Genomic DNA, 12,202 nt, shown 5'->3' with positions numbered 1-12,202 from the left:
TCACCAAAGGTGCAAACCTCCTCCATCAGGCTCCGCTCATCATCATCTGTTCATCTTCAACTATCATCTGGTCCTCGAACTCACACCCGCTATGGAGATCGTGCCTTCTCTGTATGTGCTCCTAAACTCTGGAATAATCTCCCCGTCTCTGTCCGTGACTCCCCAACTCTTGACACTTTTAAACGTAGACTTAAGACCTATCTATTCAACACGAAGTAATTGTCCATCATCATACCGTATTTATAACCACATGGCCTATCTTCTTGTAATCTATTTATTGTCTAATGTACATAATTATTGCAGTTTCATTAATGATACTTAATTATTGTATTTACATTTTCATTTTTCATTATCATGTTATTGTTATACATTGTTAGTTAAGTAATTCGTCCAAATTAAGCGCATTGTTTATTTCATGTTTCTTGTTGATCCTTATCACATATTTAGTTTAACCGTACTTTTCATTTCACTTGTTTTGTAAAGCGCTTAGAAACTGTACTTGTATACCAGCGCTATATAAATCTTAAATATTATTATTATTATTATAAAAACACATAGATCTGCACGCACCCCATATTCAATATGCAAATTAATTGGTGTCAGCTGGTTCAACTGGAAATATGCCAACAGTCAGTCATCAACTGGTGCAACTGGTAAGATGCCAACAGTCAGTTATCAACTGGTGAAAATATAAATATGCCAACAGTCACGGGATTATCACCACGGAACTTAAATTGTAACTGTGAAACCATCAAGATACCCAAGATAACTCATTTTTCAGACCTGGAAATCACGGAATACCCAGCTTATATTGATAATCCGTTTGAGTCACGAGATCATCACCGCGGAACTTATGGCAACTTTGACTACCATTTAAATAGGTGTTTTAAGACATCTAATAATTACTTATTTTTCACACCTAAATATCACGGATTCACAGCTTAGATTAATAATCAGTTTTAGCTCCGTGATCATCACCAAGAAAGTTATGTTAACTTTGAAACCATTTAAAAAGCTGTTTTAAGACACCTAATAATTACTAATTTTTCACAACTAAAAGTCACGTATGCCAGCTTAGATTTATAATCCTTTTGAGTCACGAGATCATCACCGCGGAACTTATGGCAACTTTGATTACCATTTTAAAATAATTACTTATTTATCACCACCATCGGTTAACGGACAAAAAACTCGTTGCTTGGTCAAGTGGTTATTTGGTCATAAACACTTGATTTACAGAGGTAAAGTGGAATCACGTTACTCCAGTCGCGTAATAAATTGGTGGTTTTTAGGTTAGATGAAACGTGAACAGGAGTACTTTTTTTGTTTAAATGAAGGCACGGGTTGATAACATTTAAATCTAGTTCAAAAGGCATCATACTTTAAAATCACTTAAAATACAATCCCAAAAGAGGTTACTTTTTAGTGTTTTGGTTATTGGGGGGGGGGGGCATCATGCGTGACTTGAAATAGTCGAACTTCTCGTTTTTGTTATTACGGTTTAGTACCACGCAATGATTTACTTTTTCTTTATATTCTACCATTAAGCAAGCACTTGAGTACATCCTGAAATGTAGAAGACTTTAACCATTGTTTTACTTTCTATTATTATGTCAGTGTCGTGTGATGTATGTGTGTGTGTGTGTGTGTGTGTGTGTGGGGGTGTATCATGGCGCGGGGAGCATCTGCCTTACTCGTTGGATGATATACAAGTTAACAGCGCCATTGATTTAGTGGAGGGGGTGGGAAAGCTATGGCATTTCCTTTCCTTGGGGGGCCCCTCCCCGGTGAACTTTTCGTCCCCCCTCTCATTTTCCGGCTATGTCACTCTTTTCTCCAACCTAGATAGGCCTACAGATTGTGTTATTACTTTTGTAGATATAACTTTATATTTACACACATTTTGTTTTCTTTTATATGTGTACCCTTTACAGATACAATAGATTGCTCAAAGTGTTCTGGTCAGTCATGCCCACCTCTTTGTTGGCGTAAGTCTACTCCAGGAAAATGACAAAATTTAACTTTGATATAATTTAAGAAAACAGATACATTGAAATTTACAGAATAGTCCGATAAAGGATAAGATTTTTTTTTCTTCAATTGCGGCTCATCACACCCAAATTCGACAACTCTAGTTTAGTTTGCGTGTACTTCTCTCTCCCTACTAATACAGCATTAATTCTTTCCCACTATATGCCAACCACAGTCTCTCTGTATATCTGTGTGTCTGTGTCTCTTTCTGTTTCCATCTTTCTCTCGTTTCTGGCTGCAACACACCAGACATGCAAGCAAAATCACTTAGCCAATGCGTCAGTTGTATTAGGTACATTACAGCACACGTGAATACACACGCGCACACCCTCCCAATCTCTCACTCCACCACACCCCACCATCATTCATCCTAATCGATCCTGAAAAATGTAAAAATTCATCATGTAAATATAAAGCACATTTAGCACATGAGCAACGTGACCTAGACCTATCCTTACTCTTAAAACTTGTGTAGTATAATCGGAATAAAGGCTGATTTATTTGAGAAAAAAGTCTTCAATTTCAAATGAAACGACTTTATCCAATATGACTGATTAAATATTCATTGATTGCCATCACATGGTAAGAAATGTATAGATCATTACAATGCTGATCTCGATTACGCATACTTAATTTCTTAGTACAATAATCAAACTGCACAATTTTTTGAATTGAGAGTATAATTCACTTTATTGCACAAAATCGACGAAATCTCGAAAAACACAATTTCAGTTCGATCAACAATCTTCTTTTGTCGTACCCCATGCTTTCATTTTTTTTAACCTTAGGAGTAATCGTTCGGTGTGATCATTATTATGCAAGTAAACTGTAATTAGTGGAGTGAACTTTACCCAATAAAGTAATATTTGATCATACTCATTTCAAATTTCATGCGAATTCCATCAAGAAAATGTCACATGTATCCTCTTATAATTTAAAATCGTTCTATCTTTATTCTAAAGTTCGATATCTTTCAAATACGAATTCCATATAATCAGATAACTAGTGCTAAAGTAGTAATGTAAGAATACTGTAATACACTTAACTGTCGAAATCATTGTTAACCCGTGAAAAGAAAATAAATGATTTATAAGATGACGATTTCTCTTTTTAATAAACTATAATGATGTATATTTATGTTGGTTTGCTCTCTCTAAAACTAAAGATTCAATCTTGAGAATGAAAATATATTGTTCTAGCTTTTCTACATTCAATTTCCTACTTTTTTTTCTTATTCCCAAAGAAAATATTCGTAATAACGTCATTGATGCTTTACTGACAAAATTATATAGTTTGCTGATCTATTCTTTGCCATGCATATCTTATAGCCTTTCCGTATTTTCTATTGTAATTCAGCCCTATAGGGCTGCTAATGTGAATGTTGTGCGCAATGAATAGTCTACCCCGTCGATTATTTAGGCTGTACACATGTTCTCCTTGTCGTAGCTGGCGTACTCATCATTATATTCGTTCGCCGCGAAGCACAGAGATGCCGTCTTGTCACACTCACACAATGCTTGCGCACATCCGTCATTGGCTTCAGCATCTGAAAATAAGAAAATGATTTATAACATTTAGGAGATGGTGGTTGGTCTATCGGCAATGTGCATTTTATGGTGAGGTATCTAGCTTTCTTCGTCTACAAGCTGACCCTGATAGGACCAAGTTTCGAAACCGAATAACGTCTTTCGCATGGTAACTTTAAAGGTTGATCCAAGAATAATAATAATAACAACATTTATAATGCGCACATATCCACCCGAAGGGATGCTCAAGGGGGGGGGGGGGGGCTTAACAAATTTTGGAGATTTTTACCCCGGTCTTAGCCTTGTTGCCAATACGGCGCTCTACCATTTTAAGGAATTAATTCCTGCCAGGTACCCATTTACATCACCTGGGTTGAGAAGTACATGTACTTAGTCATATCTGATCGATGGTTTTGTTTTGAATATTATTTGTTGTGCTTCCATTCAACAAACTCTAGAAAAGAAATTGCATTATATGTATATATATATATGTATATATATAAAAAACAATCTCATACGTCTATCACTCATCTATCCAACCCCACCCCTGACGACCCCCAGACCACCCCATCCCCCATCATACTTGGAACCACCCCGCCCTGTCCATCTATCTCTCCCCATTACGCACATACACTTGCTCATACGCACATACACTTGCTCATACGCACATACACACATGCAAATACACACTCACAAACACGCACACACACACGCACACACACACTCACAAACACACATATGCATGCGCACGCACAACCCACACACCTTATTACAACGTACATACCATGATATTAATAATCTCGAGATATTGAAGGGTAAGTCCGCCTCAAAGTTTGATATAAGTTTGGCATAAATAAAAAATAAATATTATGAGAATTTATGAAATGGATGAAAGTTTTAGCTTGCCCCGATAAAAATAAACTTTTGCCACTTCAATAAATAAATTACTTTTTTTAATCAATGAATAAATTAATCGATTTATTCGTCTTTTGTGTCGTTTTTCTATGAATGAAAAGATAATATAATGATGTTGATATATAATCTGATTTGATTTGATATTATTTTAATTGATTTGATAGCATTCGTGAAGTATGAATACATTTGACATATTACTGGTATTGGGATCCTAAATAAGCAACGACAAAAAAAAGCAAAATAAATGGAACTGAGTTCGCAAGACTTACCGCAGGTGATGGTAAGCTCTTCGGCTTTATAGAACCAACTCCAGGGTGCTCTACACTCGTAAGTGTATTCTAGGGTATATATGTTGGTGCCCTGGGGGCAGGGTTCCCCGTTAGCCGCTTCCACATCACCGTAGCAGTTGTCATGCACCTGACAGCATCTTGTGAGACAAAGAGAATCAAAAACAAAAAATGCCTAAATGGATGAATATAACTGAAAGAAATTATTAAAAAGAAAACCATTGAGCTACAAACAGCTCATTTGCGTCGTTTCAGAATACTTGCAGAACTTAAAAGTATTGCTCGAAGGAGCATGGTATATTGTTAAACCACTGTGCAAAGTCAAGAACCTTCTAGAATAATTTATTCCTAGAGTGTATACTATACAAAATACATTTTTAGCTAATAGTGTATCAAGGACATGTTGGGGCATTGTAATTAATGAATGAATACAAAAAGAGAAGACTTTGCTTTTATTTGATACGATAGATTCATTCATCTATACATGTTCAAGATGGCATATCAAAAATATATCGTAAGGCAAACGACGTGATCAGATGAAGGTTCAGTTACAAAACACATTAATTGTCCTCATTGTATAAAATGACCGTAATATTGATGTTAACAATAGTAAGAAGGGGGATACATTCCCATTAAAACACGAGGCTTGTGAAGGGGTGGGGTCATCTTAGTAGACCAAAAAGGTATATGAGTCCGACGGCCCACGAGTTGTTGTTGTTGTTAGTAATAGTTTAATGGCGTTCATTCAGTATTGAATATGTACGCCATATCTTCAGTTTTATAAGAAAACCAGTTATCCATAAAGAAAACTGAAAATAAAAATTTGTAATGATATAATTAATTGGCTCACGAGGCCAACAGCAACGTAACTGGTGGACCTCAAGACCGATATAACGAGTAAATACATGAAGAAGGTAGTACAATTTACATAACATGGGTGTGGTCTAGTGAACATTCAATATGTTATCAGAAGCCAGAAGGTCTTCGAGACCGAAAATGTCGATCTCTTGGGCTGTAACAAATGCAGTTACTATAATGAGACAATAAAGAGGTACATTAAAATACAAATTACTACACTATTACAGGTACTAAACAATGAAAACAGAAATACTTTTCGAACAAGATATAACTTCGTCCGTCACCCTCTGAAATTAGCGCACAATCAAAACATGGTTTTCATACGTAATACAATGAGCTATTATAATAGTCCTTGAGTTGATTCATTTGCTATTCTGTTGTAAGTAATAGTACAATGAATACAACAATATCTATAAGAATGACAATCAAACAATTTTACTGAAAAGGGAGAGGCACTTACACATCCAAATTGTCTACTGGGGTGCCGTGACCTCCTAATCCGCAAAAGCAACCATATCCGTCGTATCTAGAACTGTATGAATTAGTAGCACAGGATGACATTTCGCCGAAATTAAAAACGGAGCCTTCATCAACCTGCTTATCCGCTGGATTGCCTGCCGCATAAACATATTGATAATTAAAATGATGATAGTAAGTCAAATAACTATGATAGTAATGATTATGTGTACAACAACAATAATGATGATTAATAATAAGAAAGATAATTTTAATGATAATAATTATGATAAAAATAACAATATTAATAATGATCAATAGCATTCTTAATGATACGATTAATGATAATGATGATAATGAGGTTATAATAATAGTAATAAAGATGACAATAACAATTAAAAAAAAATACAGATAATTTGAATGATAATAACAATATTAATAACAATAAATAACATTATTGATGATACGAATAATGATAATGATGACGATAAGGTTATACAGATAATAATTACAATAATAAAAGTGATAATGATAATAATTTGTTTAAAGAAATGATTATAATGATAATAATAGTTATATATTAAGATGCAAGAGAAATAGCTCATACGGTAGAACCAGACTATACTGCTACATGCACATGTGGTCTTATATACCGATTTATAGGAGCAGTGCATGTGACAGAATGTTTTAGTATTTTTTTTAAATATTGGTCATTCCTAAACCTAACGGTTCTCAAGTTAGGGTGCTATACGCTTGTAAGTTTTGATTGAACCTATTGCATCAAGATCAGGCGCACTGGCGTTCATTCTGTTTTCGCGATTAGTCTCTTTTTAGTCGCTCGGCGTCTATCAGGCATGTGGCCTTGTTTAAAGGCTAGTGGAAGTCAAGTATCAAAGATGCCAAAGCTTTCCCAGGAGCAGACTGTGATACGGACCATATACTGCTAGTCGCAAAGAAGCAAATCAAACTGTCTAAAGTCAGCAAGATATCAAAATCAAGAAGAATAATTGTAAAATCACTTGAAGACCCCAAAACTCTACAGTCTTTCTTGAACTCATCAGAAACCAAATTCAAGAAGAATCTCTCTAAAATAGAACCTAACAAAGAATCTTTATCAGAGACGATATGGACAGTCTATGAAACAGTACTTAAAGAATCTTCTGATGTAACCCTTGGTAAAGCAACAAGACGTGCTAAGAAGCCCTGGATTAGTAATGAAGTTTTCTTACTAGCTGAAGAAAAGAGCAAATTAAGACAGGATAAAGTTACAAAAGTCAAGGAAGAAAGGTACAAGAATCTATGATCAGAAATCCAAAGAAAGATAAGGAAGGATAAAGCATATTGGTTGGAAGAAAGAAAAGGAAGGATAAAGCATATTGGTTGGAAGAAAGATGTAGCAAAGTGAACGGTTTCAACATAGCTGGTAAGGCCAAAGAAATGTACTCAGCTATCTAATCAGTCAAGACCAACCCCAGAGAGACACAACAATCATGTATAAAAGACAAGAACGGCATCATTTTAGATCAGAGGAAAAACATAATGGATCGCTGAAAAGAATATGGAACTGAGCTTTTCAAAAGACCAATTGATGAGAGTCCACATAAATAAGAGAAGGTCCCTATAATGGAACAAGAACCAGTGTCACTTTTTTCAGAAGTTGAACATGCGGTGAAAAAGCTCAGAGCAGGAAAGTCACCAGGAATTGATGGAATACCAGCCGAACTGGTGAAAGCTATACAGGACCATATGGTATCAAATTTCTCCACAAATTGTGTGCAAGCATTTGGACTTCTTGCCATCGGCCAGATGAATGGAAGATACAGGAATTTGTTGTTCTGTTTAAATCTGGGGATCAAAAACTGTGCTCAAACTACACTACTATTGCCCTTATCAGTCACACCAGCAAAATCTTACTCGTGATAATTGTTAACAGAATAAAACAAAAGTTAGGACAAGAGCAACCAGAAGACCAGGCTGCCTACAGAAAAGGCAGAGGGACCAGAGACATGCTTGTATGTTTGCAAGTTTTATTTGAGAATGTGATTGCCATGGATCAACAAGCTTATATTATGTTCATAGACTATTCAAAGGCGTTTGATTCTGTAAGCCACAACAAACTTTTCTCCATCTTCTTAGATACGGGCTTCCCAAAACACCTTGTCACTTTAATCCAATCTCTCTTTGTAAACCAAAGAGCTAGAATCCGCTGGGATGGTGAAGACACTGAAGAGTTTGAGATATGAAAAGGTGCAAGACAGGGCTGTATCTTATCACCATACCTCTTCGTCACATACACAGAAAGTGGGATGAGGGCAGCAGATATAGCGCACTGTGGCATTAAATTTGGTGGCAAAAACATCTCAAATCTCAGATATGCTGACGACACAGCACTCATCGAATCTTCCAAAGATGGATTTGAAAGTCTCACACTTGCAGTAAACGATGCCGGCAAGAAACTCAACTTGCATTTAAATGGTAAAAAGACCAAACTTCTAGTTGCTGGTAAAACCTCAGATACCGATCGTAGCATCCGGATCGACGGGGAAACAGTCAAAGATGTGGAAAGCTTCAAATATCTTGGATCTACAAAGAACAGCGATGATAGCTGTACCAGCGAAATAAAGATCAGAATAGCTATAGCGAAGAAGAGAATGGTTGACCTGCATGTACTTTGGAATGACAGGAACATCTTAATCGGTATGAAAATAAAACTGGTCAAAACCCTTGTTTGGAGTGCTTTGCTTTATGGTGCTGAAAGCTGGACACTGCTCAAAGCCGATGAAAATCGCATCATGGCAGCAGAAATGTGGCTCTGGAGGAAAATGCTAAAAATCAGCTGGAAGGACAAAAGAAATAACCTCAGTGTTCTACAAGAACTAAACGCAGAAAGAGATCTCCTTGGACAAATTGGCCCGCCTCAAGATGGGTTACTTTGGACACATTCTGCGTGGCAGTGGGAGTCCCTTAGCAGCACAAATATTAGAAAGCCAAGTAGAAGGAAAAAGAAAAAGAGGCAGACAGAGAAAGCAGTGGTTTGATAATATCACAGAATGAACAGGTCTCATATATTCAGAAGCCAAAAGATTAGCACAGGATAGAAACAAATGGAGAAAGACAACAAGAAGATGTGCAGTTGTGGTCGGCAATCGCCAGCAACTGACGGTGGCAGCCTGGATACCAGGTAGGTATTGCATCAAGAGAACGAATCCACCCTACGTTCTCGGTCCCGCTGGGATGCTGCGGTCATATTGATATGTTTACCGTTGTAGGGTACACAAGGCAGCTGATCTCTCTTCCCAAAATATCAAGCGAGCGATCAACCTCCATTTGGCTGCTTTTAACTTAAGTCTATACACTATTCCTGTTAGTTCTTACCTGATGCAAACGATATGAGCATCGCAACGACAAGTATGCTGAAATACATGATGGGGCTCTGTAGGAATCAAATGTCCGATGAATTTTGGCGAACGTCTTGTTGGTCCTGGTGCACTGGACGTTTCTGCGACAGAGTAGCGTCATATTTATAGACAGCGGCCTCTCAACAGCCTCAACGTAAAAACACATAGGTAGCTTTATCTTATTACGATTATGAATAAAATTACAATTTGACAAAATTGAAGAAACGGATTTTACATATGTTCAATCAAAAACAGAACCTTTAACCAGACAGTTTTAATCATTCTGTACCCAGCGGCATGTCAACAGCCTCAACGTAAAAACACATAGGTAGCTTCATCTCATTACGATTATGAATACAATTACAATTTGACAAAATTGAAGAAACGGATTTGACAGATGTTCAATCAAAAACAGAATCTTGAACCAGACAGTTTTAATCATTCTGTACCCACAAAACCAGCAAATATAATTTGATTGTGATGGAAGAACAGATAATATCTACCACCACAGCAATACAATTACCAAAGGAATAACTTAGAAATAATGGGGTGACAAAATATACAGTTCCTCATTCTACCCTCAACAAAAGAACATCCCTTCACTGCTATTAATATGTAAAAATGTATAGAACAGGTGAATATGCATGTGACACCTGTTCTACACATTTTTACATAGCAGGGAAGGCATGTTCCTTTGTCTACCTGAGGAACTGTATATGTTATGCGCACGCGGCATACTAGTACCTTGAGCATGTAAAGGCGCTATATAAATATCAATATGTATGTATGTGTATATTGTACTAGATTTAGGAAAATCGAGGTTGACGCATTCTCGATCGCCGACTGAGACGACGTAACGCATGCGCTGTGCCTTAAAATGACGTCACACGTTGCAGTCAAAACTGTTGACGTGCAAATCTAAAAGTCCCTATTCTTTTGTTTAGTGGTTGCCCAACAAAGCAGTAGTCGCCATATTGTGTCTAACTCAAACCGGGTTGATCAAACTCTGTGTATAGATAGCTCAGGACAGATAGTTTGCTCGGTGACTTGAATCATATCTCGCAGACTGGATCAATTAAAGTGGAGAAAAGGGAGATTGTTCTCAACCCTCAGGCCTTCCGCATGGAACTGGTCCAGTCGGTTGTACAATCTACACTCTACCTGTTGGATGCACTGCTCGTCGCCATGAAGTCGTCTAACATACTTATGCCGATGATATACAACTCTATGTAACATGTGATTCGAAAGGGCTTGCAGCCTAGATGGTGCACTGGAGACCCTAACCTCTTCTGTGGCAGACATGTAAAGCGCCTGGATGACCCGTTACATGCTGAAGTTGAATGAAGATAAAACGGAATTTCTTGTGATTGGTTCTGTCATAATCTTTGTTCTCATGGAAATGTTACTCTTACATAGGTTCGATAACCTTTATACTTAAAAAAATGTAAGTCTATTTAACAGTGTTCTTGTCCAACATCTATTGCCAATGTACATGGGAAGCGCGGCAACATAGATTATAAGATTGAGCCGATCGACGTCATGACCCAAACCTCTACTAAAATACCTGCATTGGTTTCCAAAAAAGAGAAAGAATTCTCGTCAAAATCCTACTGTTTGTTTTTAAAGACTTCCATAATCAAATGCCCAGTATATATTAAAGATAGTCTTACATTTCACAACCTATCCCGTCCTAATCTTCACTCTTCTAGCGACCCTTTTCTTCTTACCATTCCACAGACTCGTAGCCAAGCTGGTGATCGCATATTTACTGTAACTGCATCCAAAGAATGGAGCCACATCCCATCCTTCACGCAAATAAGTTAATTCCACAGAACAATTCAAGAAACTCCTAAAAAACATACCTCTTCCCCCAAGTAGTTGCACTCCTTTTCATATAATTCCTTTTAATTTGTACTTGTTTTAAATAAATTAAATATTATGAATAACGTATTTTGTAAACATTGTATTCGGAGCGTACTATGTACTAGTTATCATCTTATTATCATTTTTATTTTAATTATTAATATAAATATCATTATTATTATTAATATTTTCATTATTTTTATTTATGTTATAATGAATATTATTATAATCATTTGTATGAATATTATTATCATTATTAAAATTACCATCATTACTATTATCATCATTATTGATATCATTCCGTCGATGTGACTAGGTACTTATATCAACATACGGCTCCATGACATGTGATCACATGACAACCCGATCGAGAACTCATCCCAAAGTTAATTTTAACATAAATATTCCTAGCTTGTTATGTTGATCAGATATCACCAATCTGTTTGTCTTTGCTTTACTAGCAAGTCATTCACAGGTTCAGATTGCCCTTTAAAGATAAAAGTGAGTTCTGGTCATCCGAATGCATTGTGAAAAAAGGTGTGGAATGGTTCAGAAAAATTTGATCATGTAGCATATAAGTATTGGTGTGTACTTCAAAGTTCTGGAGTCATCAAAATCATAATAAATTTGGCCCAGTCTCGGTTAAGTAACAAAGAGTGTACACAGAAAGATGTATATGGGACTACACAAATGGTGTCGGGGATACTATGCTCATTACTCAGCCAGTATACATTTTCTATCAAAATTGTTTGGCAAATGACATTTATTTGTAATCTTGAACATTCAGTGTAAGTTTCTTTTGATTCTGTGAGAATTCATTTTCTTTTGTTTAACCAGAACTCACCTTTATCTTAATCTACCAAAATAT

At 36.4% G+C, this 12,202-nt stretch overlaps 1 protein-coding gene across 1 annotated transcript; it reads right to left on the bottom strand.

Moving 5' to 3' along the window:
• Positions 1 to 2,698: 2,698 nt before the first annotated feature.
• Positions 2,699 to 9,602, bottom strand: LOC755117 (neutral phospholipase A2 3). The gene is made up of 4 exons (XM_030977328.1): positions 9,449 to 9,602; positions 6,078 to 6,231; positions 4,742 to 4,899; positions 2,699 to 3,577 (listed from the first exon to the last, which is right to left on the bottom strand). The coding sequence occupies exons 1-4, from the start codon at positions 9,495 to 9,497 to the stop codon at positions 3,447 to 3,449; spliced, it is 492 nt and encodes a 163-aa protein (XP_030833188.1). The 5' UTR covers positions 9,498 to 9,602; the 3' UTR covers positions 2,699 to 3,446.
• Positions 9,603 to 12,202: the final 2,600 nt, after the last annotated feature.

This window comes from Strongylocentrotus purpuratus, unplaced genomic scaffold (genome assembly GCF_000002235.5).
Source record: "Strongylocentrotus purpuratus isolate Spur 01 unplaced genomic scaffold, Spur_5.0 spur5_scaffold_9, whole genome shotgun sequence".
Taxonomy (NCBI): domain Eukaryota; kingdom Metazoa; phylum Echinodermata; class Echinoidea; order Camarodonta; family Strongylocentrotidae; genus Strongylocentrotus; species Strongylocentrotus purpuratus.
Note: the sequence above shows the minus strand (reverse complement) of the source record. Positions and strands in the feature narration are given on the sequence as shown.